The 17,641-nt window shown below is 41.3% G+C and overlaps 1 protein-coding gene across 2 annotated transcripts in view; it reads right to left on the bottom strand.

Annotated features, from left to right (window-relative positions):
* Nucleotides 1-8,110: 8,110 nt before the first annotated feature.
* TMEM87B (transmembrane protein 87B) overlaps nucleotides 8,111-17,641 on the bottom strand; it is a 46,651-nt gene continuing 37,120 nt past the window's right edge. For both annotated transcript variants that reach the window (XM_068974163.1, XM_068974172.1), the window contains exons 16-19: nucleotides 14,563-14,636; nucleotides 12,200-12,252; nucleotides 9,763-9,793; nucleotides 8,111-8,443 (exon numbers count right to left, since the gene is read on the bottom strand). In XM_068974163.1, coding sequence (XP_068830264.1) covers nucleotides 8,384-8,443; nucleotides 9,763-9,793; nucleotides 12,200-12,252; nucleotides 14,563-14,636 — 218 coding nt within the window. In that variant the 3' untranslated portion in view covers nucleotides 8,111-8,383. The remainder of the gene's footprint in view (nucleotides 8,444-9,762; nucleotides 9,794-12,199; nucleotides 12,253-14,562; nucleotides 14,637-17,641) is intronic.

The raw sequence follows: 17,641 nt of genomic DNA, 5'->3' as shown, positions 1-17,641 counted from the left end.
CCAAATCTATGAGTCCATGGAGATCTAAATACATAGCTGAATAAAAATAAAGGGAGGAGAAACAACTCTTCTTTATAAAAAAATTACAATCAGTAAATATAGGAAAAAAGTGTGAAAAATAGAAAAGGCACCATTCAAGCACTACAGTAATAATTGTTGCAGGCATGATCCACCAATGAATGCTGAAATCAGTGAATAAGTAAGCAGAAACAGGAATTTTGCATAGTCTCAAAGTATCTTCCCCCAAGTATCTACATATATTAGAAAGGGAAAAATTTAAATTTACAGTAGATCAATGGGGCAATATCCTGTACCCTCTGATCTGAGGCACAAACAAGTGTGGCTTCTGTGACATTCTTTTGCCAAAAATGTGTAACTTCAATCTAATCATGAGAAAAAAAAATTAGATAAATCCAGATGGAGATACACATACAATACAAAATGGCAGAATTTCATTCCTCTTTATGGCTGAGTGATACCCCATTGTATACACGTACCACTTCTCTGTCCATTCACCTGTTGGTAGACACTTAGGTTGCTTCCACATCTTGGCTATTCTAAATAATGCTGCTATGAACACTGGAGTGTATCTTTAAAAATTGTTTTCATTTTCTTCCCATATATACCCAGGAGTGGAATAGCTGGATCATATGACAAATTGAAGGCAGGAGGAGAAGGGAACGATGGAAGATGAGATGGTTGGATGGCATCACCAACTCAATGGACATGAGTTTGAGCAAGCTCCGGGAGCTGGTGGTGGACAGGGAGGCCTGGCGTGCTGCAGTCCACGAGGTCACAAGGAGTTGGACACGACCAAGTGACTGAACTGACTGACTGACGACAGGTCTATTTGTAGTTTTTTGAGGAACCTCCATACAATTTTCTGTAGTGGTTGTACCCATTTACATCCCTGCCAACAGTGTGCTAATGCTCGCCAATACTTATCTGTGGTATGCTTGATGATAACCATTCTGACAAGTATAGGTGACATCTCATTGTGGTTTTGATTTGTATTTCTCTGATGATCAGCGATGCTGAGCATCGTTTCGTGTGCCTCTTGGCCATCTGTGCTTTAGCGTTAAGAGTCTGTACCATACACACAGAGTTCAGGGCGAGCTAGTGATTTGGGAAGTTTATGCACAGAATGTGGGCTGCCCTGGTGGCTCAGTTCGTAAAGAATCTGCCTGCAATGCAGGAGACCTGGGTTTGATCCCTGGGTTGGGAAGATCTCCTGGAGAAAGCCATGGCAACTCGTTCCAATATATTGCCTGGAGAATCCCCATGGACAGAGGAGCCTGACAGGCTGCAGTCCCTGGGGTCGCAAAGAATCAGACACGACTGAGTGACTCAGAACAGCACAGCACACACAGAGCGTGGTTCTCTCTTTCAATAATCCGTTCCCTTTCTAGTTATTGTGATTCTTCTAATTCCTATCTTCGAATTCAACAAGTAAAATTCAGGTTTTATAACTGGGTTTAATCGTCAAGTGAGACACACTGTGGCCTGCTCTGAGTGTAAACGCCATAAAAACGAGAAATGCGCCCAGTGCAATTCCCTGTATCGAACAGTATTTCCAGTATGTCCCTGTTCCTACCTCTCTCTAGTATCTTCAGCGTAGTTATTTTAATTGTATCTAGAGTTGTCGTCCAGGCAGTCAAAAGAAGGTACTTCCCCATTATCAGAACTTGAAATCTACACGTACATTTTATAATCATAAATGCATTATTTAAAAAGCAATTTCTTAGTGAAAAGTCCAGCTTCTTCATGCTCCACTTAATTTTCTTTTTTAAAAAAAGCAAACAAAAACTTAAGAATTGAATATTTTATCAGTATGTTCAGTAGTGTTAAAAATAAAATATCCAATTAAAAATAAATTTAAATTTAAAAAACCAAAACAAAATAAAATAGACACTGTCTTTTCTGGACTCTACTATGCCTCCACTTATCAAATTAAGAAGCAGAGAATCAGAATTATGACTGTTTATGTTGAGATAAGAATTTGGAGGCTAGAGTGAAAGGTAATACAGTAATATAAAATGAGGAAGCAAGGGATAAACAAATCATAGAAAGTATATTTTGAGTTTCGATGTGCAGTTCAACCCTCCTGTAGCATTTCTCTCCCTCTGACCCTGAGGATCCAGAGGTGAGAAAAAGCAAAATCTGGCCAGAGGGACCTGGAGTCAATTGTTCCTCATTTTCTCATCTGTAAAATGCTCATAGGCCCCTTCCAAGCTTTCAAGTTCTAATTCTGTACAGAGACTAGAAACATACCAAAATGAGAAGGGGTTTTTAGTGTTTTAGGGGGAGGTTTGCTTGCTTGTTCCTTGGCTCCCTTTTTTTGCCGCGATGGTGGTACTCAGTGTACATTTTTTAAAACTAAAATTTTGCCTCTTAGTTGGCATTTGGTAAGTAAAAGTGAATTTACAAATTTTTTAAAGGCAAGAATTAGAGACCAAAAATGTTGAGGTTAGACCTCTTCAGAGACATAGTTTGGCACCATCTGCTGGGTAGGGTTAAAAGTGTTCGTGTACAGAAACTTGCATTGCAGTTTCTTATTTTGTTGTTTAGTTGCTGAGTCATGTCCAACTCTTTGCAACCCCATGGACTGCAGCACGCCAGGCTTCTCTGGCAGCTTCTTATTGCTTTCCCAAAATGATTTAAAGGAAATGTTGTCAAAATTATTTACATCTGAATTCAGTAGCATACCAGGTTATGTTAGTAGGAATTTAGCTGTCAATCCATCATCATTGAAGGAGCATGGGACGTGCCTTGGGTAATGTCATTTAACTTTTAAAGTCTTTGACTGTGCTGGGTCTCCCTTGCTGTGCCGGCTTCTCTCTGACGGCGGCAGGCGGGGGGCTACTCTCTCTCTGGCTGCGGTGCGCGGGCTTCTCACGGCCTCTCTAGTTGTGAAGCGCAGGCTCTAGGTGCGCGGGCTTCAGCAGTTGCAGCTCCCGGGCTTGGCGGTTGCGGCCCCCGGGCTCTGGAGCACAGGTTCAGTAGTGGTGGCACAGGGGCTTAGCTGTTCCACAGCATGTCGGGTCTTCCTGTACGAGGGATTGAACCCAGGTCTGCCGCACTGGCAGGTAGATTCTTTACCAACGAGCCATCAGAGAAGCCCAGGGTAACTTCATTTTAACACACGTAAATAAACCTTAGAATGTGTTTGAATTTTGTATGGAGGAGTCTGTTTGAGCTCCGTAATGTGTACAACAATCACCGTTAACACTAACCTTAGCTGTCTTGGGAAGGCCTGGGCACTAGGCACTTTCTTTCCTCCCTCTCCCTTCCTTCATTTTGGGTCACAAAAGGTGGAATGTTTATTTACATTTTGATACATATATGTGACGACCCAGGGCTTCCCAGGTGGCTCAGTAAAAAAAAATCCACGGGCCAACACAAGAGACACAGGTTTCATCCTTGATCCGGGAAGATCCCACACGCCTCGAAGCAACTAAACCCGTGAGCCACAGCTATGAAGTCTGTGCCCTGGAGCTTGCGCCCCACGAGAGAAGCCGCTACAGTGAGAAAGCCGAGCACTGCGGCTGGAGAGCAGCCCCCACTCACTGCAACTAGAGAAGAGGCCGCACAGCAACAGGGGCCCCATCGTAGACAAAACATAAGTCAATCATTAAAAAGAAAAGAGCAGGCAGGCATTCTGCTCGTGCCACTTCCCAGCCCACCTGGCGGTTTGGTGTGGCTTTGTGACTTGAGTTTTGCTAATGAACTGTGCTAAGTGATGGGCACCACTTTCAGGTTTTGCCCTACAAAACGCCCCGTCTGGAGCAACCCTCCCCTCCTGCTGGCTGAATGCAGATGGCAGGCCCACAGTATGAAAATACACCTTGGGCCCCCGAGGGATCGTGTGGAGCAGGGTTGCCCTGCTCACCTCTGCAGCTATCCTTCAAGTTAGGAGAAACAGACTTTTTGTCTTAGCCTCTTGAAATGTAATTGAATAATTATTTACAGCCTAGGAGAAGGCGATGGCACCCCACTCCAGTACTCTTGCCTGGAAAATCCCATGGGCGGAGGAGCCTGGTGGGCTGCAGTCCATGGGGTTGCGAAGACACGACTGAGCGACTTCACTTTCACTTTTCACTTTTATGCATTGGAGAAGACAATGGCAACCCACTCCAGTGTTCTTGCCTGGAGAATCCCAGGGACGGGGGGAGCCTGGTGGGCTGCCGTCTACGGGGTCGCACAGAGTCGGACACCACTGAAGCGACTTAGCAGCTGCAGCAGCAGCTGAACCTAAATACTCCAAGTGCCCCTGTGATTTGTTGCCACTGTCTTTACTTGGTGTTTACATGAGTTCACATGTAACTTTATATCGTATTTGTAAAATTTTGTGGCTCTGCTGGGTTCCCATTGCTGCGCGCGCGCTTTCTCCAGCTGTGGTGAGCAAGGACCATTCTCCAGCTGTGGTGCCTGGGTTCCTCACAGCGCTGGCTTCTCTTATCGCAGCTCCCGGGCTCAGTAGTTGCGGAGTGTGGGCTTAGTTGCTCCGTGGCATGTGGGGTCTTCCTGGACCAGGGGTCAAACTCATGTCCCTTGCGTTGGCAGGCGGATTCTTAACCACTGCCATAAGGGAGGTGCCATATTTCTTGTAAGTACATTTCTATGTTGTTATAGTCTTCATAATGGAATGGTTGCAGAGTTGCTGGTTAAACTATAATTCCTTAACCATTCTATTGTGATGTTTAGTTTGCTTATTTTTTCCTCTACTTTAAATAATGCTATACTAAACACTTTTATGCAGAAGCCAGGCTTCCCTGGTGGCTCAGCCCATAAAGAATCTGCCTGCAATGCAGGAGACGGGAGACATGGGTTTGATCCCTGGGTCAGGAAGATCTTTTGGAGAAGGGGATGACTACCCATGCCAGTATTCTTGCCTGGGAAATCCCATGAACAGAGAAGCCTGGCACTATTGATGTGCTCATTTCCTTAGACACTGAAAGCAAAACAATTGTTACAAATACTTCGATTTGAGCTTTTAAAAGTTCGTCCTTTCATTTCGCGTTTGTCACTACTGAGGTTGAACACTGTCCATGTTTACTGTCCTCTTTTGAGAAGTTAATGTCCTACCACCTATCAGAGTCTACATTTCCTGTAGATTTTAATAATTTTAGTACTCATAGATATTACCAAGAATCAACCATCCAGAAATCTCAAGAAAGCATTTTATTAAGTCAGAACAAATATTAAGGCACAAAAATACATCAGTTTTTTTCAAATAAAAATCTTTGAAATAGTTTTGTGCTACATTCAAAGCAACGTCTTCCAAATTATACAATAATTTAACTTCTTAAATAAAAAATATACAACTTTAGCCCCTAAATTTTCCTCCCAAATACTTGTTTTCCTAGTTCTAAAGAAGTTTCTTCTTGAGCTCCTGTTATAATACCCATGTCCTTAAATCTCCTTTTGTCACTTAAATACATTCTTTAGTACTTTAACCAATACATTAAACTTCTTCCTTTAAGGCGCGGTGTTTTGCATTGCTTATCGCATGTTGTTGGTCGATACCAAGACACAAGTTCCAACACAAGGGGCTTATAAAGCTAGTATAACATGTCTCATAAACCAGTTTTGTATAGTTTAGTGCAACAGACTCAAACCCTTTAAAAAAGATATAAAAATCAATCACATGTACATCTTTTATATCCTTAGCCTTCACATTATAGTAGTGCAAATATACTGTGTTAGAGTGGGGAAGTCTAGAACTCTCTATAGGATATATGAAAGATTTCAAATATTTTCTTCACAAGAAAAGTACAGGAACATCTTATCTCTTGGGCTCAAAAAATCCACACACTCATCTGTTTTTCCTTATGTTTGAAATGAACTTTCCTTTAAAGCAGATACTAATATTCCTCTAACTTAAAACGTGAAAGCTCCCTTTTAAGCCAACGTCATACATCACAGAAGTCTAACACAAATGGCACAGTAAGCACACTTCAGCATTTTGCCTAGAAACAAAGAGAACTGGACTCTTACCCTCAGATCCCTGCATTCATAAGGAGACCCATTCTGATGGCATCCTAAGAATAAACTGGTGTGGCAGCCTCAAAGACCTCGACCACCAGTTTCCGGAGTCTTTGTGCAGAAGCAATGGTGATGAGCTGTGACGGTGTTCCTGAGTGTGACTTCTCCCTGGGGGTCCTTCGTAAGAACTCAGGCTACAGTTCTGGGGCTCCCCCTCCTGGGCACACGAGGGGGCCAAGAAGGCCCTCTATAGGAATAACTGATTCAGGCTGAGTCTTCAGTAGACAACACTGACCACCGAGGATGACAGACACAGTATATGTCCTTTGGAAAACATTTCTGATGAGGTTATCAGGAGAAAATACTGCTTTCTGTGATGATGAGCAAAGTCTGCATTTTGGTACGTAGCTGAGCTATGCAGGCACAGCATTATTTGTCTTGTCAGCTGCAGAAAGAAGTGTTTTCATCAACACTATCAAGGTTAACCCTTATCACTGCACACTTCCCACTGACTGCCTACTCATACTCCACCACCTCTGCGGCTGGAAGCCCAGGATTCTGGATTTCAAAATCCAGCTGGAGCCATATGAGTTGGCGATCAATCTGCTTCAAAATCTGGGGAGTGGTACCAGATACAAATGTTAGGAACAAGAAGGAAATGGTCACCTCCAGCTCTGAAACAACTGAGCTGAGGGCCAAATATACACCACAGTCAAAAATGGACATAAACGCTGGGAAACACCTCAGGTGGAGTCCACTACTTTGGCAGAAACGGAAAGAAGAAAGGGAACCCACATTGTTAAGACATTTTTTTCTTGGGAAGGATGTCCCAAAGCAAAAGCATGATGAAAGCCACGCCTTTCTCAGTACAACAGGGTCCAATATTCACTATTGAAAATACAGCTGAAAGTATCTTTCAACAGTCATTACTACTAGAAATCTTTTTTATTTTTTAACTAACCCCTATGAAATGAGCAAACGAGAAACCAATTCAAAAGGTAGCCTTTTCAAAGAAACCATTTCACTCTGTGGCTTCACTATGGAAAAGAAAAAAAAGGAAGGTTATAATTCAAGTGTTTGTACTGGTTAAGACCCTGATACTTCTTCATCAAAAACTGAAGTCATCCTTAACTCCAAAGGTTAGACCTCATTCAAAGAAAGACACAGAAGATTCTAACTTTAATTCCTATTCTAAACATCCACCAGCCCTGTATCTTTGGTCAGGAAAGCAGCCAAACAGCTACCGTTTCCGTCAAACTGTATCCAATGGTTTTTCAAGTTTAGCATGCTCAGCATTAAAAAACAAAACTTTTTTAAATTTTCAAATCACACATTACATATATAACAAAATAATGTATAAAACATGGTTTAAGGTTAAAAAATTAATTACAAGATTAATAGTGATATACTTACTATGTAGTTAAATACATTACTACAAAATCAAATATGCTAGGATGATATAGAAGGTTCTAGTTTCCTCAAAGCTCACTGGTAATGAACCTCCCAGCTTGCTAGGGAAGAGGTGCTCTGGTGGAACCATGTGGCCAGGTGACCCCACCTGTCCCAGGCACATTCAGCAGCAGCACGTATACACCCGACCTAAGGGAGGGGACAAGCCGAGCAGATTTTCAGAAGGGATCTCTCTCTCCATGAACTGTGTTCCCCTGAGCTCAGAGAAGATCAACAATTCGATGTGCATGGTGTGAGCTGCACACAAGGCTTTTGCACAGACCCGTGCACACACACATATGCACATCCAGAACAAGACTACCCATATATACACCCTTATGTTCCAACATTTATCGAGTTTTACTCACTGGGTTGGCCAAAAAGTTCGTTCAGGTTTTCCTGTAACCTCTCACGGAACAAATGAACTTTCTGGCCAACTCAGTATTAGCAAATCACTTCAGCATGAAAGTCTAAGAGAATTATTATTGCAATGTATAACTATAAACCCAACAGATGGAGACACTGCTTTAACCATATCTCAGAAGAATCATATCACTGTTTCGAAGAACAATAGGAACGTTGATGTAAGTAAGGTATTTTAAATTGTCATATTTTGTTAAAAAAATTGTCATATTTTTCAGAAAGAAAAAAAAAAGAGAGAGAACCCACATGCCCAAATCCACATGTCTGCCACCCGTCAGCTAAGGGTAGCTCGGAACCTATCTCTATTATAATACTTCTCTCAGATCATTGCCAAGTAGGCAATGTAATGGACATGAAACTGGCACTCAGGGGTCAGTTTAAAAAGGGTTACAGAAACCTCCTACCATCTGAATTCTTAATTTTCACACATAGATTTCCAAGATGACGCAATAAAAACTTGTTGCACTTTATCAAAACGAAGTTCTCTTTTAGTCTTGAGGGAGTCCTTCATCATTATTGGGTTCCATCACATTATTTTTTCGGAAGAGAACATTTTTTCTGCCATTTCAGATCTGGTCATAATTTCCTTTAAAAAAAAAGGCGGGGGCGGGGGGGGAGATATTCGTTCAAATGTTGATGCTTCTTCCAAAACCTAATACAATTCTCTATAGAGTGTCTATAAAGTAGCCACAATTTTGTGCCTTCCATGCCACAATATACACAGAAATATTAGATACAAAAAATAAAAACCATATAGTCCAGACTTCTACTTATGGAGTATAATCATCCAGGTATTTGTCTGACTTAACCTATTTAAGTACTTTTTAAATTAGAAATCAATAATTTATCAAATGAATACTATAAATGCCCCTTTAAGAGTAATTCCATGGTATACACATCCTGGAGTCCAAAAGTTTTTTGCGGCGGGGGGGCGTAATTATTGACTTTATTGGAAGATAGTTGCTTTACAATGTTGTGTTGGTTTCTGCCATACATCAACACAAATCAACCACAGGTATATACATGTCCCCTCCCTCCCACGCCCCCGCTCCATCCCCCACTCTGGGGTGTCTGTACAGGGAGCTCCCACTGGCTATCTATTTTGCATACAGTGATGTCTGTTTCCCTGCTGCTCTCTCAATCCCTCTCACCCTCTCCTCTCCCCGCTGTGTCCACAAGTCTGTCTTCTACATCTGTGTCTTTACTGCTACTCGACCCTGTAAACAGGTCGAGGGCAATGGTTTTGTAGCAAGGTGTGTGCATACAGCAGCCTTCCTAGAAGTTCCCACCCTACTATGGTCAAATCCCCACAGACAGAAAACAGACTTATGGACACAGGGGTGGGCGGGGTGGGAGGAGGAGAAGGTGGGGGTATGCGGAGAGAGTAAGGAAACATACACACCACCACAAACAGTGCCAGTGGGAATGTGCTGTGTGACAAAGTACTGAAGTATCCAGGTGACCCACAACTAATCCCCCCGCAAAACCTCCCTAAACCCACATCGTCTGTTCACATTTCCTACTTTGTAAATGTGAATCAGTTAAAAACTCTGTTTACTGCAGGAAAATATCTGTAAGGGATCAATACGGACAAACTGCCATCTTGAAGTCTTCTAAACTCTTATATCTTAAGATGTTAAAAATTTAGACTCAAAACTTAATAGAATAATCCTTCCCTCCTCTTATACCAGTAAGCATTTATTATATATTAATATTATTATTACGTTGGTATCTTGCTCCTGTTTTAAACAAGGATCCACTTCCTCAAAACTTTACCCATAACTCAATGTAGTCTTTAGATCTGCTTAATTTGTAATCATATAAAAAAGTAACTTTCAGAATTTCTGAGATTCATTTCTACTTTATGAACATAATAGCTCCGAGACATAAGCAAAAATATTTTACCTCATCTGAATCCACTAACACTGGAAGAGCTCTGAAATAAAAGAAAAAAAAGTCGAAAAAGTTATTAAAAGGCCAGTGAATCTACAGAAGCTGAATATAAGTATGTCTCACGATCCACCAATTCTCATTCCTGGAAGACAGAGTTGACAGAAATGAGCACCAGTGTCACCAACAGACACACAAGCACTGTTCTTCACATGCTGCAGACTGGTGGACTGGAATACTGTAGAGCCCTCCAAAAGGAGGTGTGACGGTTTGAGGGATCAAGTTTTAAAAACCAACACTAGTAATCTACAGCTACAGACATCAGTAGGGCAGCAGCTTTGGGAGAGTGGGGTCATGATTTGGGAGGAAAACAAGATGGCTTTTAGGGTGCTAGTGATCTTCCAGCTTTTGATCTGCTATCTGGGTGCTGGCTACATGAGTGTGCTTATATTAAAACCGTATTAAGCTATACACTTGGGCAACCAATTATATTTTTATTTTTAAGGCCCTGTAATTTTTAACTTTGAATAGCTGGACAAATGTCTTGACTAGCGATGTGCTATCTAATTTGAAAACCCACGTGTCATCTGCTTTTGTGAGAATGAAAGAGCGATGAATAGGCTGGACTGTAGTCACCCGCTCACTCTGAACCTGTATGTCAAATCACCATGCACACTTTAAATAAACACAATCATAATTAAAATTATACATCTTTTTAAAAAGGTGGATGAGTGAACATATTACAAAAGGTGGTATTTATAGAATCAAGTATTTAATTCCTATGTCATTGTTATTCTTGACTGGACACAAACCTGTGAAGGGCGCTGGAAACAGAAAAAACTACACAACATCATCTTTGTTCAGAAAAGAGAGTAACACAGGTAAGAAGAAAAGACAAGGGGAGAGCCTCAGTGTGCGATGACCAGTGAGAGGGAGAGCCCAAAGGAAAGGTCTACGTGTCAAGGTCTCAACAAGAAAGTCACATCAACGCACGATCCAAAAGATGCTACTGGCAGCGCGGCTCGTGGTGGAGACGGAGGAAGGTGAAGTGGGGGCCTCAGAGATGTGCGGGAGGAGGCGCTCAGGTGGCTCAGAATAACACCGTTAAGGAAAACCCAGGGGAGACGACTACCTTAGGGAAATATGAACCAGAACATTGGAGGCCAAGGAGAAAGCCCACCGGGGGCTTGGCACCTCATTTAGAGATAAACACTAGCAATGGCTCCTGCTGTGAGGGAAAGGACGGTCTAAAACTCAGTGAGATGGAATCAGCGTGCTGAGACGGAAGGCGAACTGCGCTAAGCTGGCCTTTCTCATTTATCAGAGACACAGAAAAGCCGTGACAGACAGCATGTGAGTGCAGAGAACACACTAGGTCATATGGGTTATTCACGATCTGTTTAAACTGTCCTATGACTTGTAAAATGTTTGTTCCATTTCTACAGAAGCATATAAAAGGACTTCACATACCCCTGGATGTGAAGTCCAGTTTCTAAACTTGCTATGTAAACAGCACATGCATTTTGGGTAGCACTGAGCTAAACTTCTTAGACAGAAACGGTCTAAATAGGAAGCAAACGGGAGCAGGGAAAGGAGCAAACAGTATGTGGGAACATCCTCTCGCCACCCTGCTGTCTGCTGTGGAAACAGCTACCTGGAATCCATGTGTCACACAGCAGCGGCCCCCAATCTTTTTGGTCCCAGTGACCAGTTTTGGGGAAGACAATTTTTCCATGGACTGGGGTGGGGACTGGGTGGGGTGGGGATGGTTTGGGGATGATTCAAGCATATTATATTTACGATGCCGCCACTGATCTGATAGGAGGCGGAGCTCAGGAGGCAGTGTGAGTGATGGGGAGCAGCTGTAAATATAGATAAAGCTTCTCACAGTTGCCCATCACTCACCTCCTGCCAATACCAGTCCGTGACCCAGGGACTGCAGTTACATACAGACACGAGTCTGCGGCCCGGGGACGGCGGTTAGATATAGACACCGATAAAGAAGAACCCAAAGAGCCCCAAGTCCCCAAAGAGGCTTCCTCTGCACGCTAGTTTTCCTAAGCTCATGTTTCTCCTCCAAAAGCATTCCCACTCTACATGTTATTGTGGTTACATGTGTTTAAATTAAAAAAAGTTTGAACTTTTCCATATTATAAAGTGAAAACAAAATGACTCTGGCCCTGATAAACTTGTATAAAAAAAGGAGTTGGTTGACAGGGCAGGAGTATTAAAATAGCTGCTGTGCACTGAAAAGGGAGGAGAAAGACAGGCCAAGGCAGGGCTATGTTTTCTTTGCATTTCAGCATGAAGTTAATCTGTCCACCACTAGTGATGGGGGCCCACAGAGACATACAGAGGAGAGAGGCTTAAAAGGCACATTAAAAAGTATGGAAATTATCCCTTTATACTACAGCCTAAATGTTAGATTCAAACTTTAACAGATGATATTTACACATCTGTGAATGAAGAAGGAATATTTTCCTCCACCCACTTCAAATCTTCACCCTGTAGAAATAAACATTTACATATTAGCATTTGCTTAATAACACCTGGAAGCAGAATTCTGAAATAGAATATATATATAATTTAAGTATTTACATTTAAATGCATGCCATTCTTTTAATTTCTACATAGCCTAAGAACTTCATTCATGCCACACAGAAACTATGCCAGGATTTTCTTAAATAGTCAAACATTTGGACTTTGGATTTTTGTACTTCTCTGGCTTTAGTTAGATGCAAAGGTACTATTTTTTTGTCTTGAAAAACCACATTGAAAATAAAGAGCATTGATTTGTAAGGTGAGCCACAGCATGGACGCTGATTTGTGTTCATTGTTTTGCTTCCAGCATTCGTCATGGCTGATGTGCTGATTTCATAAGATGAGTTTATAATTTTTCAAAAGAAAAAGATGATGGTAGAGATACTCTAACTTTATAAAAGCCTATTTATTCCAACTGTTTGTGTTTAACGCTCATTTTTCTACAGGAGAAAAGCAAAGCAAAGCAAGTCAGTTTGGGGGCTTCCCTGGGGGCTCAGATGGTAAAGAATCTGCCCGCAATGCCGGAGACCCAGGTTTGATCCCTGGCTCTGGAAGATCCCCTGGCGAAAGCAATGGTTGCCCACTCCAGTATTCTTGCCTGGAGAATTCCACAGACAGAGGAGCCTGGTGGGCTACAGTCCATGGGGCTGCAGAGTCGGACATGACTGAGCGACTGACACTTTCACTTAGGGCACCTACGTTTTTTTTTTCTATAGAAAATGTGCTTATAGTCATTTTACTGAGACTAAGAAAAATAAAAGGTATACTGAATATTTTGGTTTGCAATGTAAAATAAGACAAATTGGCTATATGGAATCCTCTGGTTTTAGCATTAACGATATCTTGCTTACCTAGAGAGAGAGAAAAAGCAACTGAGCCAGTACTAATAGGAACCCAATTCTCTGAGTGAATCTCAGGGAGAAATAAGTCGATCAAGAAAAGACAAGGTTCCAAACTTCTGATCAAGAGCTGGCTACATAATTTCGAGAAATGAAAGCATTTTCCCTTGCTATACGTGCAAAAATTGAGCTTTAAAATAAACTGAGACAAATCCCTAAAATAAGAGGAAATTTTCTTAGCAAGCTGAAGGTTTAATAGTTCTAAAGGCAGATAAATAAAACTGTTGTACATTACTTTCACTTGTTTGCCCATGCAGCAAGTGGGGTCTTAGTTCCCTGACCAGGGACAGAACCTGTGCCCCTACAGTGGAGGCACAGAGTCAGCCACTGGATTGCCAGGGAAGTCCCAAAACTCTTGCACTTTTAAAAGCTTAGTTAAATTACCATAAAACTATTCAAACAACATACTTTAAAGAATTACTAATTACCAAAAGTAAAAACTAGAGAAGTTACCACATCCAACAAATGAAACTTGCATACACCATCCATCTTGTCAGAATTTAGGTGTGTACATAAATTTTTACACCTTATTAACCACAACAGAGGTAAGAAAGCCAAATATGAAACTGTATGATAGGCATTTCCATTTTGTTTAATTACTTTCATAACTACCACTTTATACATAAATAATATGCATAAAACATTTTAAAACTCATTTCTACCCTACATTTTACCATTTTATTCGAGCTTATGTGGTTCAACAGTCCTTCCCCAACAGATAAACATCATCTGAAATGGCTTCAAAGATCACTTAAAAATGCTGAAAAATTAACACAAACTTTTACTATAACAAAGCATCTCAAGGTTTAATATGCATGTGACTCATCGATGGAATCCTGTTAAAAAGCAGATTTAAATTCAGTAGGTCTGGTATACGCCTGAAATTCTGGTCCAAAGACAGCACGTGAAAAACAAAGGGCTTCCCTGGTGGCTCAGAGGTAAAGAATCCACCTGCCAATGCAGGAGACCCAGGAAGATCCCACATGTCACGGAGCAACTAAGCCTGTGTACCACAACTATTAAGCCTGACCTCTGGAGGCCCGGAGCCCCAACTACTGAAGCCACATGCCTAGAGGCCGTGCTCTGCAACAAGAGAAGCCTGGGCACCGCCACCAGACAGACCACTCACTGCAATTAGAGAAAAGTCTGAGCAGCAACCAAGACCCAGTACAGTCAAAAACAAATAAACAGAATTATGTACAGAAAAGTGAGGGTTTACAGCAGTTAGCTGTCAGACTTAACTAGTACCACTACTTGGTAACATTTACTTTCATACAAAAAACCTAGTGAAAAATGTTCCCTGGAAGGTCGATGAATGTGACATTCATACAGATTTCTAAAGTATTGAAGACTATTAAATATATACTGTACTTACAAAATTATCAGAAGTAGCAGGTTTAGCTGTTCCATTGGAAACTGTTTTTGAGGCTCTTAATTTTATTCCTTCAGCTGTAATGAGAAACATTATAGAAATACATAAAATTATAAAATAATAACATTTTCCTTTGTAGCCTCACATTTAATAACTCTGTAAAGAGACTTCTAATTTCAAAAACCTATTATATTGGAATTAATTTGTCACTAGTAAAAGACAACAAACTGATTCCAAATCAGGAAAAGAGTATGTATTGTCTGTATAAAGGCTGTATATTGTCACCCTGCTTATTTAACTTCTATGCAGAGTACATCATGAGAAACGCTGGGCTGGAAGAAGCAAAGCTGGAATCAAGATTACCGGGAGAAATATCAATAACCTCAGATATGCAGATGACACCACCCTTATGGCAGAAAGTGAGGAAGAACTAAAGAGCCTCTTGATGAAAGTCAAAGAGGAGAGTGAAAAAGTTGGCTTAAAGCTCAACATTCAGAAAACGAAGATCATGGCATCCGGTCCCATCACTTCATGGGAAATAGATGGGGAAACAGAGGAAACAGGGACGAACTTTATTTTTCGGGCTCCAAAATCACTGCAGCCATGAAATTAAAAGATACTTGTTCCTTGGAAGAAAAGTTATGACCAACCTAGGCAGCATATTAAAAAGCAGAGACATTACTTTGCCAACAAAGGTCTGTCTAGTCAAGGCTATGGTTTTTCCAATAGTCACGTATGGATGTGAGAGTTGGACTATAAAGAAAGCTGAGCACCGAAGAATTGATGCTTTTGAACTGTGGTGTTGGAGAAGACTCTTGAGAGTCCCTTGGACTGCAAGGAGATCCAACCAGTCCATCCTAAAGGAAATCAGTCCTGGGTGTTCATTGGAAGGACTGATGTTGAAGCTGAAACTCCAATACTTTGGCCACCTGATGCGAAGAGCTGACTCGTCTGAAAAGACCCTGATGCTGGGAAAGATTGAGGGCAGGAGGAGAAGGGACGACAGAGGATGAGATGGTTGGATGGCATCACCGACTCAATGGACATGGGTTTGGGTGGACTCTGGGAATTGGTGAGGACAGGGAGGCCTGGCGTGCTATAGTCCATGGGGTCACAAAGAGTTGGACATGACTGAGCTGACTGACAAATACATTCTTCAAAGTGTTATTGCATTGGTAAAATAATCTGAAGCAACAACAAAACCCACTGAGCAATATGTGTTGCTGTATTTCTGGAGTCTTCTGTTTAAGTTTTCTGACATTTAATCTCCTAATTTATTAATCTCTCTCTTGGACTCTATTTCGATAACCCGATACATCTCTGTCCTTCTGCCAATATCACACTGTCTTGATTAGTATCATTTGAAATTTTTGTCTTGAAATCAGAGTAAGACCATTAATTTCATTTTATTTAGACGTAATTCTCACAGCATAAATGCACCATTTTGAAGGGTACACATCTGTGGATTTCAGGACAGTTATGGAATTATGCAATCATCACCACTATTAATTTCAGAAGCTTTCATCACCACCTCCCATACCCATTAGCAGTCACTCTCAATTCACTCCTTCCACCAGGCCCTGCTGCTGCTGCTGCTAAGTCGCTTCAGTCGTGTCCGACTCTGTGCGACCCCATAGACGGCAGCCCACCAGGCTCCCCCATCCCTGGGATTCTCCAGGCAAGAATACTGGAGTGGGTTGCCATTTCCTTCTCCAACGCATGAAAGTGAAAAGTGAAAGTGAAGTTGCTCAGTCATGTCCGATCCTCCAGGCTCCTCCGTCCATGGGATTTTCCAGGCAAGGGTACTGGAGTGGGGTGCCACTGCCTTCTCCAACCAAGCCCCTAGCAGACACTAATCTATTTTCTATCTCCATGGATTGATCTATTCTGGACTTTTCAAGTAAACAGCATCATATAACGTACAATCTTTCGTAATTTGTTTCTTGCACTTAGCATAATGCTTCAAGATCTACGTTGTAACTGAACACGGTTAGGCTCTTCCAGATCTTTTGTATTTCCATATATATTTTAAAGGCTTCCGTGGTGGCTCAGTGGTAAAGAATCCAGCTGCAATGCAGGATACACAGGTTCAATCCCTGGGTCGGGAAGATTCCCTGGAGAAGGAAACGGCAACCTACTCCAGTATTCTTGCCAGGGAAATTCCATGAACAGAGGAGCCTGGCAGGCTACAGACCATAGAGTTAGATACGACAACAAAAACATATTTTAAATCTGCTTAACCATTTTTTTTAGTCAGCCAGACTTACAATTGGGATTGTACTGAATCTATTTTACGTATCAGTTAGGGAAGTGATGGGTTAATACTATTGAGCTACAATCCATAAACATGTTAAAGCTCTGCACTCACCTATTCTTTAATTTCTCTCGGCACTGTTTTTATTCTTCAGTGCAGTTTTGCCCATTTTTTCCATTAAATTTATTCTTAAATATTTTATTTTTGAAACTATTGTAAATCATATTTTAAATTTCATTTAACAATTATTTCCAGCTGGTATGTAAACAAAACAACTGATTTCTGTGTACTGGACATACATCTTATGATACTGTTTTATTCAGTTATTAGTTCTATTGTGTTTTTTTTCTATAGATTTCTCAGGATTTTCTACATACATAACCCTGCTGTCTACCAATACAAACAGATTTCCTTCTTTCCAAGCTTTATGCCTTTAGTATTCTTCGGGCTGGCCTGTGGGCTTTGCCTTTCCTGACCTCCTGTTCTGAAGTTGAGTCACAGTGGTGAGCAGTTATCTCTGTACCTGGTTTCCAGTCTTGGGAGAAAATTCACCATTTCACCACTAAGTATGATTTCAGGTGTGGAGTTTTTTCATACTACTCTCTAATTTGTTTGCTAAGTGGATTGCTTTTATATAAAAATAAAATGAGTAGGTACTGAACTCTGTGATATGTCTCTCTGTACCTACTGAGATAATTACGTCATCTTACTTCCTTATTTTTTAGTTGAATTACATTGACTGATTTCCAAATGTTAAAACAGGCTTGCAACTCTGGAGTAAAGTCCACTTGACAATAATGACCTTTCAATACTGTGCTAGACTTTATT

Source organism: Capricornis sumatraensis, chromosome 1 (genome assembly GCF_032405125.1).
Source record: "Capricornis sumatraensis isolate serow.1 chromosome 1, serow.2, whole genome shotgun sequence".
NCBI lineage: Eukaryota > Metazoa > Chordata > Mammalia > Artiodactyla > Bovidae > Capricornis > Capricornis sumatraensis.
This window is presented reverse-complemented; position numbering and strand designations above follow the sequence as displayed.